Source organism: Pan troglodytes, chromosome 9 (genome assembly GCF_028858775.2).
Source record: "Pan troglodytes isolate AG18354 chromosome 9, NHGRI_mPanTro3-v2.0_pri, whole genome shotgun sequence".
Lineage (NCBI taxonomy): Eukaryota > Metazoa > Chordata > Mammalia > Primates > Hominidae > Pan > Pan troglodytes.
Window position 1 is genome coordinate 49873042 of NC_072407.2, and position 21884 is coordinate 49894925.

The 21884-nt window shown below is 50.4% G+C and overlaps 1 protein-coding gene across 1 annotated transcript in view; it reads left to right on the forward strand.

The window, feature by feature from the left end:
- The window catches only part of CRY2 (cryptochrome circadian regulator 2), a 35948-nt gene extending 16282 nt beyond the window's left edge, over positions 1 to 19666 (forward strand). Inside the window, exons 6-12 of the mRNA XM_016920726.3 lie at positions 4030 to 4170; positions 5923 to 6234; positions 6470 to 6621; positions 6747 to 6949; positions 7259 to 7351; positions 8508 to 8649; positions 17310 to 19666. Coding sequence (XP_016776215.1) covers positions 4030 to 4170; positions 5923 to 6234; positions 6470 to 6621; positions 6747 to 6949; positions 7259 to 7351; positions 8508 to 8647 — 1041 coding nt within the window. The 3' untranslated portion in view covers positions 8648 to 8649; positions 17310 to 19666. The remainder of the gene's footprint in view (positions 1 to 4029; positions 4171 to 5922; positions 6235 to 6469; positions 6622 to 6746; positions 6950 to 7258; positions 7352 to 8507; positions 8650 to 17309) is intronic.
- The last annotated feature ends 2218 nt before the right edge of the window (positions 19667 to 21884 follow it).

Consider the following 21884-nt stretch of genomic DNA (forward strand, 5'->3'; position numbering starts at 1 on the left):
TGAAGGGAGCACCTACTCATGCCAGTTTAGCAATACTAGATAGAAGAAGGTATGTGCCTCTTTTCCGAAAGCACCAGGAAAAGTCCCAAGGCATGTTTTCATTGTCCTGGTTTGGGTCATGTGACTGTCCCTGACTCAATGACTGTGGCCAGGTATAGGAGGTGGTGCTTTCCCTGGCCAGACTTGCATCATGAGTCCGCTCCCAGAACTGGAAGGTAGGTTTAGCTCTGCTTTATCCACTCGGACTAGGATCAGGGAAGGCTGATTCTCCACAGGAATATGAGATGCTGTTACTGAAAAGCAGAGGAAGCTACATGATCTTTACCACTGGGTTACTCAATAGTAGATGAGGGCAAGCATCTCTCTATAAAAGTATTCTGATTATTAAATTAAAAAGGAATGGTGGAATTTGAATACCACCATTTTGTAACCCTCAATAATGATGCATTATGTATTGGTGACTGCTGACACCATAGAAGGAGGCAAGCATTATGTGCCCCCTGTAGTCTTGTCAAAGGGATCAAACCTGAGTTCAGTCCAGTTTCTGGTACCAGCCACCAATGTGCAGGTGATACACAGGACACAGCACTTGTTGAACTGCACCATGAGTGTACAGTCAGCAAAATCCAGACTGTGGGAATCTTGGCAAGTCAGATAGCCTGGGTTCTTTCCCAGAACAATGGAAAGGAAAAGAAAAAAATGGCAGAAAATGTGCAGATTAAAAGAAAATTAAATAACATATTAAAGTTTTTTTTAAGGCCAGGCACAGTGACTCACACCTGTAATCTCAGCACTTTGGGAGGCCAAGGCCAAGGATCTCTTGAACCTAGGAGTTCAAAACCAGCCTGGGCAAAATGACAAGCCTTCATCTCTAAATAAAAACAAATTAGCCGGGTGTGGCAGCATGTGCCTGTAGTGCCAACTACTTGGGAGGCTGAGGTGGGAGAATCACTTAAGCCCAGGAAGTCATGCCACTGCACTCCTGCCTGGGTGACAGAGAGTGGGGTCTCAGAAATAAAAGAAAAAGAATCCCAGCACTTTGGGAGGCCGAGGCAGGTGGAGCACTTGAAGTCAGGAGTTCGAGACCAGCCTGGCCAACATAGTGAAACCTCATCTCTACTAAAAATACAAAAACTAGTTAGGCATGGTGGCGAGTGCCTGTAATCCCAGCTACTTGGGAGGTTGAGGCACGAGAATCGCTTGAACCTGGGAGGCGGAGGTTGCAGTGAGACGAGATCATGCCACTGCACTCCAGCCTGGTTGACAGAATGAGACTCTGTCTCAAAAAAAAAAGAAAACTGAGTAGCTGGGATTACAGGCTCCCACAATCATGCCTGGCTAATTGTTGTCCTTTTAGTAGAGACAGGGTTTCACCCTGTTGGCCTGACTGGTCTCAAACTCCTGACCGCAAGTGATCCTCCTGCCTCAGCCTCCCAAAGTGCTGGAATTACAGGCATGAGCCACCACACCCGGGCAGAAATAAAGTTTTTTAAATGGTCAAGACTAAATTGTAATACCTAGGAATGCACATTTGGGTAAAAAAAAAAAAAAGCTACTTAAACACAAAGAATAACTGTGAAAAGATAAAGTCCTTCCTTTCAAACGTTTTGCCAAAATAGAAAAATGTAAACATTTCAGAAATGCAGAACGTGTTTATTATAAAAGCTGAGGTAGGGGTTGCATATACTGGGGGGCAGGAGGGAACTATTCCTGGGATGAGCACATAGACTCTTGGGGTGGCTGTCAAAGCTCTGTTTCCCAAACCTTGGTGGCTATTGCGTGGATGTTCGCCTTAGAATAATTCATTAAGTCACACATGTGTGTGATTTTCTGTATCCAAGTTTCATTTAAAATAAAAATATTTTAAAAGCTGGGGGCTAGCAAGGGTGTGTACACGCAAAAATACCTAGTGTCTGTTAGAAGTGCTTAACCTGATACCACAGGGGTTACCTGCAGAGGAGGAAGCCTTGAGGTTGCGACTTGAAGGAAGAGTCTCAGTTAACCAGGTGAAGGTGAGGGAAAGGAAGACAGTGGTCCAGAGGCAGCTGCTTGTGCAGAGGCAAAGGCCAGTGAGAGCAGATGCGTAAAGAAGAGGGGCAGCAGGAGGCGGAGGGTACAGTGAGCCGAGATCACACCACTGCACTCCACCCTGACCCTGTCTCAAAAAAAAGGGGCAAGAGACAGAGCTGGAAAGGCCTGGGTGCTGGGGAGCCACAGAAGCTTTCATGAAGATTTGGGCTCTGTCCTCAGAGCAACAGGAAGCCCACTGTGTACATTATCCCGAGCAACAGGCATTACATCACTCTGGTCCCAGCGTGGAGAATGAGTTAGCGGGGGATGGGAGTGGACGCAGGGAGGCCAGTCAGGAGGCTGCCACAGTTGTCCAGTCTAGATATGACCTTAGCCTGAACCAGGTTGGTGGCAGCAGGGAATGGAAAGAAAAGGACAGATTTGGGAAATATTTAGGCAGTAGAATTGACAGGACTTGGTGAGGGGACAAAGGTGATGGCTAGGATTGTGCCTTGGGCAGCTAGGTAGCTAGCAGTGTATTATCTGAGGTAGGGAGGCCAATGGAAGGGTGGGTTAAAAGAAAAGGGCACATCTCCCTTGAGCTGCCTGAGAGGCAGCCAAGTAGAGGTTTCTAGCAGGCAGCTGGGTGGAGCAATCTGGGCTAGAGCTATGGATGTGGTGGTTGTCTGCAAAGGGGTGGAACTGGGAGCCATGGGCCTGGATGAGCTTGCTGAGGCACACAGTTGAGTAGAGAACCTAGAGCTGAGCCCTGGGTACCCACATTTAAGGGAGAGGCAGAGGAGGTGGAGCTGGTGAAAGACCAAGAGCGCCAGGCAGCTGGGAGATACCAGGAGATGTGGAGTCACAGAGGCCAAGGAATCAAGAGGATAAGATAGCACAGCTGGCAGGTATAGCGCTGCTGAGAGATCCCAAAATACAAGGTCAGAAAGTGCCTGCTGGACTCAGTGGCACAGAAGTCACAGGAGACTCTTGTGGGAACCAGCCTTGTGGTCACCTGAGGTTTGGAGTTAGAGACCAGCCTGGCCAACATGGCGAAACCCCATGTCTACTAAAAATACAAAAATTAGCCAGGTGTGGTGGCAGGTGCCTATAATCCCAGCTACTCGGGAGGCTGAAGAGAGTCAAGGTTGTGAAACAGTATCATGGAGAAGAGGAGAGGATGTTGGGAGTTAAGAAAGTGAAAATAGGCCGGGCACAGTGGCTCACACCTATAATCCCAGCACTTTGGGAGGCCAAGGTGGGCGATCAGGAGAATCCCTTGAACCCGGGAGGTGGAGGTTGCGGTGAGCCGAGATCACGCCACTGCACTCCAGCCTGGGCGACAAGAGCAAAACTCTGTCTCAAAAAAGAAAAATAAATAAATAAAAAAAGTCGTGAGAGACTGCATGGAACAGCAAGTCAGGAAAGTAAAGTCCTATGCCAGCAACCAGTGATGATAAAAACATGACCAGTAATGTTATATGACACATGGCCCCAGAAATGAATGATTCCATTGGTCCCCAGGAATGGATTGGAAGTTTCCTCCTTCCCCAGCTGCTGTTGAACAATAATGCGAAGTTCCTGGTGTCTGTGATACAACCTCAGGGCCGCTAGTGACTAGAGAAGGGACTGAGATATTCTTTTCTGTAACATAGAAGCCTTGTTTCCTGCTATATAATTAGAGAGTTCATTCAGTGCTTTCAGAAGTCTTTCATATCTCATTTTAATCCACAGAAGATTGGAAATTTTGTTCTTATTTAATAGATACGTAGCTGAGGGAAGTAACAATGTGTTCACAGTCACCCCACAAATTAAAGAGCAAGTCAGAGAATGACATAGACTCGTTGTTTGGTCTGATGGTGGTTCCGTCTCAAAATCGGCTGGACGAGCACAGTGTTCCATGGCTCCATGGCTGGCTGTTCTGTGACCGTAGGCAGATTCCTTAACCACCCAATGCCTCCATTTTTTCCTCTGTTACATCCAAGCCTTTCCTTTTGCCACCTTCTCTTTCTGCTGTAGGCCTGGGTTGCCAACTATGAGAGACCCCGAATGAACGCCAACTCCCTCCTGGCCAGCCCCACAGGCCTCAGCCCCTACCTGCGCTTTGGTTGTCTCTCCTGCCGCCTCTTCTACTACCGCCTGTGGGACCTGTATAAAAAGGTAAGGGGGACATACCTGCCCACATTGCACCTAAGGCCTGCAGCCAGGCCTTTTGGGCTTGTCAGTCACCCTAAAAAAGGCACTGGTGGGTGGGGGTTGGGCTATGGCCCCTGGAAGGGCCTAAGTGTGTGCAGATAGTCCAGAGGAGGAGAGAAGACTCAGTATCCAAGAGGGCAGAGCCAAGCACAGAGTGAACTGCCCACCAGAATGAAGCCCAGACCATCATGTAGAGCAGAAGGACAGGCAGAAAAGCAGGCCTCAGGTGTGACCCTAGAGGTGGCATATCCTCTGGCAGCTGGTGGACAGGGGCGAGGTCCCCAGGGTGAGAGGCATGGAGAGGGTGAGGCTGGAGCCAGTCTGAAGTGGAAGAGCATAGCTGCCTGCTCTGGGGCTGTGTCCACAGCATTCAAAAGGGGAGTCCAGGAACAGCAGTTGCCCATCAGTGATGGAGGGAGTGGTCTGGAGGGGCTGCACACAGGGCTGTGCTATACAGACAAGAAGCAAATAAGCCTGTGTTAACTGTCCCCAGAAGGAGAGAGGGCAACACAGTCAGCATTCAGAGGGATCACCTCATCTTGTGCCTATGTTTTTTGTTTCTGTTGTTTATTTAAGAGACAAAGTCTAGCTGTGTTACCCAGGCTAGAGTGTAGTGTGGCCTGATCACAGCTCACTGAAACCTCAGACTCCTGGGCTCGAGCAATCCCTCTGCCTCAGCCTCTCAAGTAGAGCTAATTTTTTACATTCTTTGTAGAGATAGGGTCTTGCTATGTTGCCCAGGCTGGTCTCGAACTCCTGGGCACAAGCAATTGTCCTGCCTTGGCCTCCCACAGTGCTGGGATTACAGCCGTGAGCCACCATGCCTAGCCGTTGTGTCTACGTTTGTTTTTTTGTTTGTTTTTGAGACAGGATCTCATTCTGTCACCCAGGCTGGAGTACAGTGGTATGATCACAGCTCACTGCAGCCACAACCTTTCAGGCTCAGGTGATCCTCCTATCTCAGCCTCCCCAGCAGTTGGGACTATAGGTGCATGCCACTACACCTGGCTAATTTTTTGTATTTTTTGTAGAAACTGGGTTTTGCCTTGTTGCCCAGGCTGATCTCAAACTCCTGGGCTCAGGCCATCCACCCACCTCAGCCTCTCAAAGTGACAGATGCGAGCCACCACACCTGGCTGTATCTAGGTTTTTAAATGTTATCTCCTCATCCTTGCCATTATTGAGATTTTGTGGCATGGGATAGCTTTGCCGGTTTGGTGAGTAATCTTGTGACTTTAGGGAAGTCATTATTTGCTTGGAGGTCTGACTTCTTAATTACCTTATGGCCCCAGATCCAGGCTGTGTGTATAATTTATTCAACCAAAATCTAGACTGAGCATATTTCACGTGTGCTGATAGGAAAATTCCTTTTGACTTTCTAGAAGGTGGAGCCAAACAGGGAACTCTTGAGGACAAGGAACATGACCAGTCTTGGGAAGTTTGAATCCTAGTGCAGAGTCCTGTGGTGAGGCCCCTTCCCACTGCCTGGCCCTCTGTAGCTTTCTTCTTGCTCAGAGCAGTGGCACAGTGCAGGCAGGGCCTGGGTGTTTCACATGCAGGCATGCTGTGCCACTTCTAGGGGATAGTCCCTCCACATCTGGCAGCTGAGCCACTAGGTCTTTGGAGGGCCCAGATTCCTTTGTAGAAGAGACCTGAGAGGCACCATGCTAAGAGCTGGGCGAGTGTTTGTATCCATGTGCCACCCCTACCTCTCAGGTGAAGCGGAACAGCACACCTCCCCTCTCCCTATTTGGGCAACTCCTGTGGCGAGAGTTCTTCTACACGGCAGCTACCAACAACCCCAGGTTTGACCGCATGGAGGGGAACCCCATCTGCATCCAGATCCCCTGGGACCGCAATCCTGAGGCCCTGGCCAAGTGGGCTGAGGGCAAGACAGGCTTCCCTTGGATTGATGCCATCATGACCCAACTGAGGCAGGAGGGCTGGATCCACCACCTGGCCCGGCATGCCGTGGCCTGCTTCCTGACCCGCGGGGACCTCTGGGTCAGCTGGGAGAGCGGGGTCCGGGTGAGTGCTCTCTCAACGAAAAGCTGGCCTGTACCCTCTGGTCAGGCCCGTCAAAGGGCAGCCCCCTTCTGGGCTGAGGGATGAGGTGGGATTTCTGGGTCCAGGAGATCCCCTCCAGATCCTCTGTGGCTTGCCTTCAGTGGAAGGGTTTTGGCTCCTGGGGGCACTGTGGTGACTTGGGAAAAAACATGGCTGCATGTCCCCAAGGAGGCTGATCATCCCCTCCCCTATCTAGGTATTTGATGAGCTGCTCCTGGATGCAGATTTCAGCGTGAACGCAGGCAGCTGGATGTGGCTGTCCTGCAGTGCTTTCTTCCAGCAGTTCTTCCACTGCTACTGCCCTGTGGGCTTTGGCCGTCGCACGGACCCCAGTGGAGACTACATCAGGTGAGGATACAGACCAGGCTCTCTGGCCTCTGACCACTGTGGCCTCCTACTAGGATGGGATACCCTGGGCCTTTTGAAGGAGGGTCTAGGTATGCTGACGGGTCATCTGGTGTATCTTATTTCAGGCGATACCTGCCCAAATTGAAAGCGTTCCCCTCTCGATACATCTATGAGCCCTGGAATGCCCCAGAGTCAATTCAGAAGGCAGCCAAGTGCATCATTGGTGTGGACTACCCACGGCCCATCGTCAACCATGCCGAGACCAGCCGGCTTAACATTGAACGGATGAAGCAGATTTACCAGCAGCTTTCGCGCTACCGGGGACTCTGTAAGGAGACAAACACCTAGCTCACTGAAGGGAAGGACAGCACCTACAGGCTCAGGGGGCCAGATGGGGATGTCCAGATACTTGCAAAGGGAGGCTGAGTGCTGTCTTTCAGGTTGACACCTTCCCGGGGTATGGGACACTGCAGGCTGGGATGAACTGGGCCTTCCTGAGTAGTTATGGGGCTGTGGGAGGAAATGGAACCTCAGTGTCTTGCTCCTACCCTCCCCACCCCCACTTGCTTCATCCTACCCTGTAGCCCTCTGCAATCCTGCGAGACGGCACTCTGATTACTCCTCGCCTCTCTCCCAGGTCTACTGGCATCTGTCCCTTCCTGTGTGGAAGACCTCAGTCACCCTGTGGCAGAGCCCAGCTCGAGCCAGGCTGGCAGCATGAGCAGTGCAGGTGAGCAGCAGCAGCCAACCTCCTGTGGCCTCCTGTGGCCTGTGCCACCACTTCAGTCATTCAGGACTGAGACCAGAAGGAGGCCTTGCCCAGTGGAGCTTATATTCCACCTGGGGCAGTCAGATAGTAAAGAAACCAAGTTGGATCATTTCAGATAACAAGTGCTTTGGAGGAAAAGAAAGTTGAGTGTCTTGACAGAGGGACTGGGAAAGAAGGATTTCTTCTGTGTCACTTGAGATTGGAGCAGTCAGGGAACACCTCTGTAAGCAGAGACCCACGTCATGAGCAGGAGCCAGCCCTGCCACACACTGAGAAAATAACATTCCAGACAAAGGGAGTAGCAAGAAAAAGCTCACAAACAGTACCGAGCTTAGTCCATTCAAGGAACCGAAGGGAGGTCAGTGTAGCGGCATGTCCCAGTGAGGAGCTGGAATGAGATGAGGACAAGATACAGCATGAGCAGCATGTGGCAGGCCTGACGTCCGAGACGAGGACTAGGATTCAGCCTTCAGTGCACTGAAGGATGGTCAGTAGGGCAGGGCACGATTGGACTTAGGTCTGAAAAAGCTCCCTGGCCTGCTGGGTGGAGATTGGACAGTGTAGGCCGGAGCGGGCACAGGGAGGCCAGAGAGGAGGCAGCACAGACAGGGTGGTGGCCGCAAGGAGAAAGACTGGACAGATTCGCTGCATTCGGAGCCTCCTCCCTTCTTGGGGATGAAGATGAGTAACATGAGATGGGAAGAACACGGGTTTTTCTAGTTGGCCCAGCTAGGCTGCCTCCATGGGCAGCATGACTCCTCCACAGGGGCCCTGCTCTTTGCTGCTTGGGGAGGCTGATTCAGGGTTGCAGAGGGAATGCCTCACCTTCAAAGCAGGACAGCAGGCAGGCCAAATCAGTCTCTGGCCACAGCCCATGCCATTTGGGGCCCAAAAGCTGGTCCTGCTACCAGCAGGCCTGCTTGGTCATGTCCTCCTTGGACATTTCCAGGCAAAGTCACTGCTGAAAGCAAGGCCGAGGGGCAGGTCTGAGGAGCAGCATGCTGGCATTCCATTGATAAGTGTGCTCCCTGTCCCCTAAAGAGCTGCTGCTGCATAGTGTGGGATCATTTTGGCTGCATGCACAGTCTGTGTGACCCTTTGACATGCTTCCCTACAGGCCCAAGACCACTACCCAGTGGCCCAGCATCCCCCAAACGCAAGCTGGAAGCAGCCGAGGAACCACCTGGTGAAGAACTCAGCAAACGGGCCCGGGTGGCAGAGTTGCCAACCCCAGAGCTGCCGAGCAAGGATGCCTGAGAGTGAGTGACAGAAGCCTAGATTCAACCTCAGGAAGGAAGTTGGGAGTGGGGGGGCCTACTGCCCTGCCAGCTGCAGGTTGAAACATAGCAAACTAGATGAAAATCTGGTGGGACCACCCAATGCTCAGCCACTAAAGCTTTACCATTTTACAGCGGCAGCCGGGTTCCATCCTGGCTTAGGGAATGAGTACTTCCTGGTTGATATCTGTGTGACCTTTACCACTGGGCCGGCTATGGTGGCTCATGTATGTAATCCCAGCACTTTGGGAGGCCAAGGTGGGAGGATCGCTTGAGGCCAGGAGTACAAGACCAACCTGGCCAAACCAACATAGTGAGACTCCATCTCTAAAAACATAATAATAATAATAATAATCTGGTGGGACTGCATGACTTTTAGGATTTCAGCTCAAAAATCCCACCATTCTGACTTTTATCAGAGATTTAAAAGTCAAGCCCTTTTCTATTTTTTTGCCAGCTAAGGGAAAAAGGGAGGCATGGGGGCTGAGGGGTGGCACTTTCTACCTATTAAAATGAGTCACACTCAAGAGAAAGAAAGCTGAGACCTGTGTGTGAAGCAGCGGGGAAAAGGCCCATTGCAGGGTCTGAGGCTGCTCCAGGCCCCCTGCTCTCCGACAGGCTGTGTTCTATAGGCCAGCCAGTGGAGGGCAGCACTGACCTTGCGAAGCCTGGACAGAGGGCTGTGCTGTGTCTTACTTGGCCCAGCCCTGCCTGAGGACCAGTAGACCCAGTCTGTCATCATCTTTGCCTTTTGCGGCCTCTCCTCCCTTCTCACCCATCCTGTGGCCTCAGCTCTGCACCTCCCTGGCAGCGCTCATCTTGGAAGCCTCCTGAATGTCATCAAAACACTGGCTTCTCCTTTCCCAAGGGAGGAAGGGCCTTTTATGCCACTCTTGGGGAAATGTAAATTCCTGTCCCCTCTGAGTCATCATCTCAAGCTGTTCCTTATGCACCATGTCTTCGTCATTAGATTGGAGGGTGATTTTTCTCCATGGAGCTGATAGGTTCTTTCTATCAGATCCCTCTTACTTCAGGGCCAGGCCGCGGCCATCTGGTTTGAGTGTCTGGATTTGTGTGCTCACTGAGATGGGCATTTGATGCCTGCACCCTTCACCTTTCCTGGGCTCTTTGACGTAGACATTGCTGATGGACAGATGTGTGCTATCTTGTTCCTGGGAGTACCAGCAACCTACTACTCTCTCAGTTATCTCTTAGCTCTGTGATACTAAGCAAAGTTCATCCTGTATTACAAATTTGGAACTTGCCAGGCTGACACTCTGATTTTCGGATGAGAAGACCAAAGAACAGAGAGGTTAAATGTCTGGGTCAAGGTTGCTCGGTAAGCTAATGGTGTCCAATTCGACATGAAATTGTTGCCAGCAGGTGGGTGAAGAAGGGGGAGCATTAAACATATAAAACGTGATGTGCTGTCCATCCATAAGGATTGAACAGTCTGCTTAGATAAAAAGGAACAATAACCTAGAATTCCTGGACAAATGGTACAGACTATACAAGCTTAGCAGAAGGGAGCTGGTGTGGTCTGGAACAATCAGGGAACATATCACAGAAGTTTGCGCTAGGGGGCCTGAAAAGTGAATTGGATTCAGGCAGTGAGCAGGGCGCTTAGGACAAGAAAAACAGCTGAAGGTTTATGTGATCTTGTACAAATGACTTAACTGCTATGGGACTCAGTTTCCTCACCTATAAATTAGGTTGCTGTTGCAAGAAGTAAATGATTAAATCTGGGCCGGGCGCAGTGGCTCATGCCTATAATCCCAGCACTTTGGGAGGCCGAGGTGGGCGGATCACCTGAGGTTGGGGGTTCGAGATCAGCCTCATCAGCTTGGAGAAACCCCGTCTCTACTAAAAATACAAAATTAGCTGGCATGGTGACGTATGCCTGTAATTCCAGCTACTCGGGAGGCTGGGGCAAGAGAATCACTTGAACCCGGGAGGCAGAGGTTGCAGTGAGCCGAGATTGTGCCATTGCACTCCAGCCTGGGTGACAAGAGCAAAACTCTGTCTAAAAAAAAAAAAAGATTAAATCTGTATGTGTCAGCTAGAAATGTGGGGGTCTATTAATAATAGCTCAATTACTGTGGCTAAAACAAATAGGGGCTTATTTTTCTTACCTAACAAGGGGCCCAGAGATAGTGTTGCTGGTCTGGGCTTGGGTGGCAGCCCCAGCTTCAGCCATCAATTCTTGATCAAAGAGGAAAGAGAAGGGACAGCAAGGGCAGCTGCACTCCTTCCGTACACATATCAAGAGCTCATGTTTGGCCAGACACCATTCCAGGCATTGAGGGTATGGTTGTATACAAGACTGGCAATATCACTTCCCCCTTGGGTGCATATTAGTGGAAGGAGACAGACAGTAAACAAATAAATATTTAAAATTTCAAGAGGCCAGCCGGGCGTGGTGGCTCACACTTGTAATCCCAGCACTTTGGGAGGCTGAGGCAGGTGGATCACGAGGTCAGGAGTTCGAGACCAGCCTGGCCAACATGGTGAAATGCTGTCTTTACTAAAAATACAAAAATTAGCCAGGCGTGGTGGCAGGTGCCTGTAGTCCCAGCTACTTCGGAGGCTGAGGCAGGAGAATCACTTGAACCCGGGAGGCAGAGGTTGCAGTGAGCCAAGATCGTACCACTGCACTCCAGTCTGGGTGACAGAGCTAGACTCAGTCTCACAAAAAAAAATTTCAGGAGGCCATCAGTGCTATGAAAACAATAAAATAAAGTTGAGTAAGAAAGTAAGGTCGGGGCACAGAAGAGGCTGCAGTTCTGTATTATAAGGGTTGCTGGTCCAGGGACCATACTTGGAGAATCACTGACTTAGACCAATCATAATCCATTTTCTGGGCGAAGCCCATTGCCTCCTGAACACATTTTAGATTCTGTTAACCAGGAAGTGTGGATGCTGGTAGACAGCTAATGGTGACTGCTTTATAGGCAAGACACTTACTCAAGTGTGTGGGTCATGAGTGCTTGGTAAGCAGTAGTTATTATTGTAGGTATTGTTATTATTGTAGAGGACACAAGGTTACAGTTGGGTCTGATTATGGAGGGTTGTAAATGGCAGGCACATGAGTCTGCTATGTACTCTTTGGGAGTGAAGAAACATTTTGGAACAGGAATGATCAAATTGGCATTTTGGGAGGATGAATTAGGCATTGGGCTGGGACCTGCAGAGGAACAGGTTGGGGAGAGAAAGTCAGCTGAGAGGCTTGACAGTGATTCCAAGGGAAGACATGACAAGGATGCAGAGGTAAGTGCCCGTCTCTTGCCCTGGAGTCCAGAAGATTGTCAGCCTACTGGGATTTTAAGGACTGATTCTTGAGGTTTACTCTGCCCTCCACTGGTGGCTCAGTGGGGAGTTAGGCCAGGCTAGACTGTGAAGGTTGGGGGTGCAGAGGTCAGAGGATCTGGGGTGGTACAGACTTCCCTCCAAGACAGACTAGGGAGGAACAGCTGTGTTCTTTGGAAATCCTGAGAGAAGAAGAGTACACCATGTCTCACCATGTGCTGGCAGAGGCACCCGGGCCTAAAGATGCTTAGCATCCTCAGCTGTAAAATGGTGATAATAGCATCTTGTCACCTGCCCTACCCATCGAAAAAGTCTTTGAATATGTAAAATGCACTATGCAAATGGAATCACATTATCATCTTGCACTTTCTTCTCTGGGTGTCTTTGATTATGTTGGTGTTACTTCAGTCAGAGCCAGCACCCTAAGCTGAATGGACCACAGAGCTGTGGCTATGTAGCCCAAATTGGTATCATATTATATTGGGTCGGGGGAGGGGAGTGGCAGGGAGACTTGTCCCTCTTTCCTCCATTTCCTCTGTCATTTTTAATTGTGTGACTTTGGGCTGGATCCATAGCCTTTCTGCCATGCTTTAGGTGTAAGATGTGAATAGTCATTCTTCATCAGCCAGAAGGCTACATCCTGGGCCTTTTGAGGTCTCCTTTAGCTCTGAGCTCTATAGTTCTGGATTCTGTTTTTCTAATGCCTCAGGCCTGTGGCAGTGTACAGGGTGGACAGTCACTTAAAATTTAAACTGATCTGGTAGGAAAGCATGGCCTCCAATCAGTAGGTTCTACACTTACCTCAGATCCACACCAGCTATCTGTTCTGCATTAAGTTTTATTTTACAGCATTCACTAAACTGAAAAACAAGCCAGCCCCCAAATAGCTATTGTTTCAAATGGTTCCCCATAATCCCCAAAGCTGCTGACTGCTCCGGATTCCATTAGCCTTGAATTGTGTACAGATTTCTCTCATTGGTCCAATTATTTTGCCATGGGGAGAACAGCTCACGTGTTCCATTTGCCCTTCTGCTGGTACAGACTGATCTGTGGAGAGAAGCCCCACTGAATACAAAAGGTTCCCGGCCAAGGATCACCTCTTCCCCTCCCCCGCCGGCTTTTGTTAGCTCTGCAGTAAGCCTGACTGGGTAGATCATCGAGTAAAACCTGACTTCTGGATTCTCCTTGATGTCTTTTTGACACTAGTTTAGTTGTATACTCTGTCCTTGTAAGGTGAAAGGCACTAGCAATTGGTAAAATGCTAAATAGTGGAAGTGAAGGCAGTGTGGCATTGGCCAGAGAGCCCTGCGTTATACTCAGACTAGTGTCTGCATCCCAGACCTGCCAGCACTACACTCAAACTAGTGTCTGTGTCCCAGACCTGCCACTTGCCTCTTGTGAGACTCCACCCAAATAGTCTCACCTCTCTGTTCCTGCCTTTAAAATCAGAGGCAGGATTCTCAGTTCCTGCCTTTAAAATCAGAAGTTTAGACTCATATCCCCTAGCGCTTTCCCTGGCACTTCATAAGTAGGCATTGACTGATGGCTGTCCCTTCCACTTTCTTGCATGATCTGCATGCTGTGGGAAGGGTAAAGGTGTGGTTGACCTGAGGAATGAGATTGAGCTCAGAGCTTCAGCTGTCTCCCCCATCCAGGCCCAGCTGTACTTCCCTGACCCTCACTTGGAAGCAGGTAGCGAACCCTCTGCCTTTCTCAAGCTCTTGGGCACTGTGCCTTGCCCAATATGATGGGGAGAGGGAAACATTGAGACTCTGTGACAGTCTGCAAACAAAGTTTCCTCCAAACCATCAGCTGTTGTGGACCCTCTGCCAGCATAAACTCATGCCTGCACACGTGCATCCACCCCTCCAGGGCGAGGAGCATAGGGACGGGCAGACTTATACACTTGGGTTCTTGATAGCATCTAATGGATGGGAAGGGGTGTGAGGGTAAAGGTACCCAGGAGGCCATGCTAACTAACATTGGGTTGCAGAGGGAGACAGTCGTTACGCTTTTTGTTCTAGCCGCCGCTGTGTTTCTTGTATCAATGACAGGTTGAAAGAGTTGGACAACTAAGAGATTGATTTTTCAGTGAATGTTTTATGAGTTGATTTTCCCTTGGTGCCTCCCCTTGGCTGTTCTTCCCTTCCCTTTAGTCCTGCTGTCATCATTTTTTTGCAAGACCTCATTTGATTTCCCCAGACCCCTTTTTCTACAGACGCATGCCCTAGCTTGAGGACAAGAGCATGGCACCAACTAGTTATCTGCTGATCAAGCAGCTTGAGTAACTAGTTGAACAGGCCTTTGGCTAGCTTTGTAGGCGAGGCCAAGTTGGTTCTTCTAAACCTTGGTTTTCTGCATTGGTAGCTTTGAAACCATCATAGAGGGACTTGGGTGACTAGGGCTTATCTGAGTCCAGGACACTGCCCCCTCCCTTCATGAGCCTGCCCAAAACTAACTGGTGCCGAAGTCAACATATGTCTGAATTGTTATCATTATATCCACCTGACTGTACCTCACCCTCTTATCTTCTAAGCTTAAGCATTGGTTCTTAAACCCTGTTTGGGTTACTCCCCACTTTGGAAAGTCGATGGAGGATGGAACCCATACCCAGAAAACTGCATATGTTCACACACAGAGAGGAATGTGCACATCACTCCAGAGGCTCCATGGACTGCCCCAAAGCCTATCCTTGGGCTCCTTAAGGCCCAGGAACCCCAGATTAACAGCAGTTATTCTAAGGAATCTTCATGCACTCTTTATCTTCCCCCATCCCTGAAAATGGATAAAACACACACACACAAAATGGAGGTGTTGGGCAAGGAGGACCTTTTGTGGTATATCCTGCAATCCTGAAAGTTTTCTATTTCAGAAGAATAGCCATCTCTTTAGTTTAACAACAGGGGCCAGAGAGAGCCCTGTGTGTGGAGTATATACTCAGAATCAGCATATTTCAATAAATACATGTACACCTTAATAATACATACATTTGTAGCAAAAAAATGGCTAGGTTATTATAATACAAGCTTAAAGGGAAAAATTATTGAAAATAACACACATTTTAAAGAATAAAACACACAGCCAGGTGCGGTGGCTCACGCCTGTAATCCCAGTACTTTGGGAGGCTGAGGGGGGCGGATCACCTGAGATCAGGAGTTCAAGACCAGCCTGGGCAACATGGTGAAACCCCATCTCTACTAAAAGTACAAAAATTAGTTGTGGTGGCAGGTGTCTGTAATCCCAGCCACTTGGGAGGCCAAGGCAGGAGAATTGCTTGAACCCAGGAGGCAGAAGTTGCAGTGAGCCAAGATCGCGCCACTGCACTCTAGCCTGGGCAACAGAACAAGACGCCATCTATTAAAAAAAAAAAAAAAGTCGGGCTCGGTGGCTCACTCCTGTAATCCCAGCACTTTGGGAGGCCGAAGTGGGTGGATCACCTGAGGTCAGGAGTTAGAGACCAGCCTGACCAACATGGAGAAACCCCATCTCTACTAAAAATACAAAATTAGCCAGGTGTGGTGGCACATGCCTGTAATCCCAGCTACTCAGGAGGCTGAGGCAGGAGAATCGCTTGAACCTAGGAGGCAGAGGTTGCAGTGAGCCAAGATCACTCCATTGCACTCCAGCCTGGGCAATAAGAGTGAAACTCTGTCTCAAAAAAAAAAGAATAAGACACACAGTACTGACCTATACAGGCACCCACTCTTATGTCTGCTCTTTATTTTGCCCAGCTTCCAGATAAATTATCATCAGATAAAATCTGCTTCAGATTTACCATGCGGCCTTAAAAGCATCGCATGATACTGAATCCTTGTCTCCAATGTCTTTGACTTTAAGAGCATTTTCCCTTTTCTAATAACAGCTTAATTCACATGTATGTCTGTTGGATATTAGTCTTCATGCTGCCATGTTGAATTTCTTCTAAAAGTCTTCTTCTCTAAAAGTCTTAATGAGCAATACTATCGTATAGAGATTACTTGCTAGTAAAAAGACAGATTTGAGAATCAGACAGATGTGGATTTCCTTTTTTGGCTCTGCCACTTATGAATGCTGTTGTCCTGGGCAAGTTCCTTCTCCTCTCTGGTTTCTGTTTTCTCATCTACAAAAATGGAGGGCAAGCTTCAAGGTTACTGGGATCTCAAGTTGTGTTAGTCTGCTCAGGCTGCCATGACAAAGTACCACAGACTGGGTGGCTTAATGAAGAGAAATGTGTCCTCTCACTGTTCTGGAGGCTGGAAGTCTAAGATCAAAATGTTGCCAGGGTTGGCTTCTTTTCTTCTGAGGCACCTCTCTGTGGCTTATAAACAGCCATCTTCTCCCTATGTCTTCACATGGTCTTCCCTCTGTACTGTCTGGGTCTAAATTTCCTCTTCCTTTAAGGACACCAGTCATATTGGATTAGGGCCCACACTGATGACCTCATTTAACTTAATTACCTCTTTAAAGACCCTGTCTCCAAATACAGTCACCTTCTGGGGTACTGGGGGTTAGGACTTCAACATAAGAATTTTGTGGGGGACAGAATTCAGCCACAGCACAAGTGTATAGTACCTGACCCACGGCAGGCTTAGTAAGCCTACTTATTGTCTACCTCACCCACATTTAAACTGCACAAACTTTTAATGGGACGCTGTGTGTCTCTGTAGACCCTCAGACACACTAAACCTATTTAAACAGACAACTCAGCATTGTGACAGGCGCACTCTGTCCTTCCTTTATTATCAGGGATGAAGCTGTTTCTTCTCTTTGCCCCAGATTCCGGATGTCATAAATCTTTAAAATGAGTCATCCTTGTGTCTCCTCTCTCCCTCCTGCCCCCACAATCTTCCAGCACTGTGCCAGGGTGCTTTCATCTATATGTGGAAATGTGCTCACCTGCTGATTGTAAACTCAGTCATTGCCTTACTCTTCAAAATTACTGGTCCCAGCGGGCTTCTCTTCCAGCCATTTTTTCCTGATTCTCCATCTCTGGCAGCAGCTGCTGTGCCTTGATTCAGAAGCTGCCCTTGTCATATCTGAGCAAGTATCCCCCAGGGCTTCACGTGACTCTCACATAGCCTTGTCCTCCTCCTCCTCTGCTGTCCGCAGCCCTGGGTGGAGGGCCTGCAGTGGGGAGCTTGTCCTGCATCAGCACCTCAGAGGGGCAGTATTCCCTCATCCCAGTGGCATCCCAGCAACAACCTGTCCCCAGGTACCGTGGCCCTTTCAGCTCACTCTTTCAGCTCTTCTCAGGTCTCGCTCTGAATGTCCCCAGAGAAGCAGCCAGAGGAGCTTGTGTCCCTGGGCAACTGAGCAGCCTCCTGAATGCTCCTTTTGCACTTGTTTTTCTCTTCCAGCTGCAGAGCCCTTGCTCCGTGAGCAAAGCCTGGGTGCCCAAGCAGCCACCGCAGCAGCAGAGTACAACCTGCAGAGAAGCTGATCACCGGGCAGAGAAAGAGCGAGCATGTGTGTGTGTGTGCGCGTGTGCAGAGGAGGGAGTAGTGTGCCTGTTTGTGTGTGCATGCATCTGTTGACACTCATGATTCTGAATGTTGCCTGGGCTGGGGGAGTACCTGTAGCACGCCAGTGCTGTTTCCCGGCCTCCAGACACAAGGCTCGAGGTTATGGCAGTGACTTTCAGCTGAGACCTGTTCCTGCAAGCCAGCTGCCTTGTCTGAACAGAACGTAGTGGTAGGACCCTAGCTGGGATTCTGGCATCTGCCTCCCTAGACCTCCTTCCCTCCCTCCTCACGTCAGGCTGTGGAGCAGGAGCACAGCAGTTCTGGCTGTTGTCCAAAGCATGGGATTCTGGAGGCAGCCAGAGCCCTGCTGAGTTCCTGCTTTCTAACCTGGAGGCTGAGCAGGCCGGAGTGTATGGATGCTGTCCAGACGTAGCCACCTGGCCTCTGTTTCTTATTTTAAAATTCTCTGCTACTGGGCTCAGTCCCAGGCCCTTCCTTGGGCTTCTGGGACTGAGCATGAGGCCATAGACAGATCTAAAAAGTTTCCACCACCCTACAGAAGTACACACAGATACCTGACTGGTGTGGGGTATGCCTGGTACTGTAATAGGAGCCTAAGACAGCACACCTACCTTTTCAGGATTTAGAACCTAAAATTAGAAAGAGAATCCCAGCTGTCATTGTTCCTTCCCCAGAAGCTAAGAGCCAGCCTCAGAGCCTACCCAGGAGCTGTGAAGGGGCAAGGGTCAAACTGACTCACTCTACCAGGAGGAGACCAGGTTGCAGTGGCGTAAGGCCCCCTGGTTTCTCTGGCCACACTCCAAGGCACCACAGTGCTGCCAGTGAGGACAGCTGACACCCAGCCAGGGAAACCATTCTAGTCTTTATTCTGTTGGCTTCCAGGGCCTGCCCTGGACTTGTCAGCATCCAGACTGCCATGTCAGCTATCCCAGTAGCTGAGCTCCAAGGACTCAGGCAGAGGGACTCAGGGATGGGGACTGCCAGGGGCAGTTGGCAAAAGTCCAAGTAGAGATTACACCCAGCACACCATTCCTTCCAGGAGCAGTAGGTGGGAGGTTTGACCCAGAGAAGCCAAGCCTTGCATTCCAGGAGTGGCCTGTGCCTCCCACCTCTTCCTTCCCACTGCCAAAGGCCTGTGTTGAGAAAGAAGTCATGCAAAAGGACAACGGTGGCCAACTAAAGCAAGTCTTCCTTCCACCCTGTGGCCTGCGCTTGAGCCACAAAGTGTGTGTGTGTGTGTGTGTGTGTGTGTGTGTGTGTGTGTGTGGTACGTGTGTGTGTGTGTGGCTATGAGGCTGATTCCTGTTTGGATTTTTGTCCTCACATGTATCATTAAGCTGGCCTTTGGGCCTTTTCCTTTCTACCTCCCCTGTGACCTTTCCTAGCCTCAGATCTGTTAATTCTTTTGGCCCCAGCCCTGTCCCTCACTGTCCTCTGTCCTTGAACCAGAACCCTGGGGTCAGACCCATCTCCTGTAGCTGTCCATCACACTGACAGGCTTCTTCCTGAGATATCCTCAGGTTTTCTCAGCCAGAGAGCTGCCTTTAGAGTCCAACTGTTGTACGTATGTCACCCTCACTAGAAATGTCCCATCATCGTGGGAGGGGAGCAGGGCACAGGGGATGGTGTGCATTCAGAGCATTGGGTTGGGGGCTTCCCTGTTCCCTCAGCCCCAGCCGAGAGGAAAGAGAATCAGGGGCCACTGCCAGAAAGAGAGTCAAGCAAACCTGGAAGGGCAAATCTGAGACCGTGGGAAGGCCAAAGGCCGAGGCCCAGATTTAGTATTCACTAGCAGCGCCTTCGGGTAGCAGGATGATTCCTTTTCCTGCCTGTCTGCTGCTGGCTCTCTTCCCTAAGGTACAGGTTGGCAGGACCACCTCCGCCTACTTCTTCACCATCCCTAGCATGCCAGCCCGTTCCCAGATCAACCTGCCAGTGGAGTCAGGCAGTGCACTCCTGGAGCCAAGAGGGAAGGGCAGGGTAGAGAGGGTATGTCTGGTAGCCTGGAGCTCCATGGTGGCTTCATGCCTCCCTTCTCCCAGCTCAGGTGGCCCTGAGGGCTCCCTCGGAACAGTGCCCCAAATCCTGACCCAAGGGCCAGCATGGGGAAGAGATGGTTGCAGGCAAAATGCACTTTATAGAGATTTTCTATTGCTGGGAAGGTGTGTTTCTCCCACAATTTGTTTGTGAATATTCACTTGTTTTATAAATGTCTGACCTGTCTTGAGTAAGTTTGTGCTGTCGTCAATCTTGTGGGAGGCCTGGGAACCAGGGTTTTGGTAAGCCTGAGCCTGAATGAAGCTGTCGGCCACCCCATCTTGGTTCTGTGGGAGTCAGGAGCCTCCTATTCCTCCTTAGGAAGGGGGAGCAGCCAGAGCAGACTGGAGCAGCTTGGTCAAGAGCTGGTCCAGAGCTTGGTCAAGAGTTGGGGGTCAATTGGCCAAAATAGTACAGAGCACTCTGGCCCAGAGTGAGGGTCCTAAGTGCCATCCTGCAGTGCCACCCAGCCTTGCAGCCCACTTAAACCCCCTCCCAGGCTGGGGGTCAGTCAGTGCAGGGCCTGCTCCACGCCCTCAATCCATCCTTTAATTCAATGCAGCCACTTAAGCTGCAGCCTGTGGTGAGGAGGGGATGCAGGCTCTCTGGCTGTGACTAGGTGGTTGAGATCTGCCCACAGCCAAGCCTAGGGCACCTGGATGCTGGCTTTGTCTCCTGGCCAGAGAATGGCCCCTCTCTGTGCAGTGTGCCCTGCTTCCATGCTAGGGGATGCTAGCCTTGGACTGAAAGCTTTATTAGCTCACACCCCAACTTTGTGGGAAGGGGCCCAGGCAAGGCCCAAGAATATCACAGTCTGGCCTGCACAGAGTGAAGAAGGAGAAAAGGGGAGGAACCTGCCTTGGGGACTTGTCTCATTCTTGGCTCTGCTCTGAAGCTCCTGCTGGCCTCCCTCATACCAAGACCTGGGCCTGCCTTTCCTTCTTGCCCTTCTGGCTTCTCTCTAATAATGGCTTTGGGTTGGTCTTTGGAGCTAAGATACCTTTGCTCTTGAGCAAAAGGTTCTGGAAGAGGGAGTTGTCCTTTACATCCACCCCTGACCTGCTAAGGATGTTCCCTAGCTGAGGCAAGTCTACATTCTAAGGAACGATTAGTAGCCATGATGGCAAGACTGCTTTCCTGAGAGGAAAAGCCAGGCACCATGGCAGCAGATGATTACCGTGAGGGCCCAGTGAAAGGGGCCTGATCACGAAAGCTGAGAAAGTAGTGGCCACCCCTCTGGGCCCCAGGGACAGGGAAAAGAGAAGCAGCCATGACCTTTGGCTCTAGGTATTGGGATATTCTCAGGGCTGGTGGTCGGAGGTTGCCTTCTGCACGGAAGGTGCCTCCAGCTCCTTGCTAGGTGCCGCACTGAAGGAAAGGGGCCAGCATGACTGGTCGGCAGTCCGGATTTGCAAATAGGACTCCACGAGTTGTGGCACAGTTTGCTCTGCACGTTTTCTGCCCTGTGGACAGGGTCTCTAGGGTTCTCTCGAGAGACCAGAGAAGCCAATGAGGTTTGACCAGAGGCTCTACGACCCAGCAAAGCTAAGGCCCTAGCCTTGGCAGTCCGTACTCTGAAATAACTCAATCGGAAAACTCAGGGACTTGAAGGCCTGGAAGCCCAGGAATAACACCCTCTCGAGGGAGAGACAATGAGGAAGAAGCCATGGCCAAAGCCTAGCAGGGATGGAGGTGCCAGAGGGAACAGAAACAACCAAAATGATCCCAAAAAGTCAACAGTGGGAGCAGAGGGAAAGGTGCCAAGTCTTAGAATGTGTGTCTGTGGGTGCAGAAGAGGGGTGCTCTGCAGGAAATGCAGTTGAGGCGCTAAGAAGGAGAGTGCTGGGAAGGTCCTGGCGAGAGACCGAGAAGCCTGGAGGGCTCAATTCACCACGAGTAGCTGTTTGGGGCTGAAGAGAGATTTGGGTCAATCTTTAGAGAAGACAGCCTCTAGGGAGAGTCTTTGGGAGGGTCCCCTCAAGGTAAAGGGACAGGACTGGGGTGAGGGCTGGATCTCAGCGCAGGAGGCGGAGTGTTTCTGGGTCTCAGGCAACACATTTGTGTTACGTTACATTCTCACAACAACCATGAGAGGGACCGCTATTGTCCCATTTCACAGATAAGAAGACCAAACCTTAGTGCTCTGAAGTCACTAATGCAAGGCCCCACTGCCCAGTCACTTGTGGAGCCAGTGAATTCACACCACCTGACTCCAAACCTGTACGCTTTAAGAGCCCACTGACATCTTCTCCTTTCTCTGCCTTCCTCCACGACCCTCCTTTTCCGCCTGCCTTCTTGGTCTCTGCTGCGGGGGGCCAACCTGGACCTTGGGGTCCAGTGTCCTGCCATTAGTCATCTGATACCCGGGCACTAAGCCCAACCGGAGGGACAAAACCCACACTGGCCACGGGG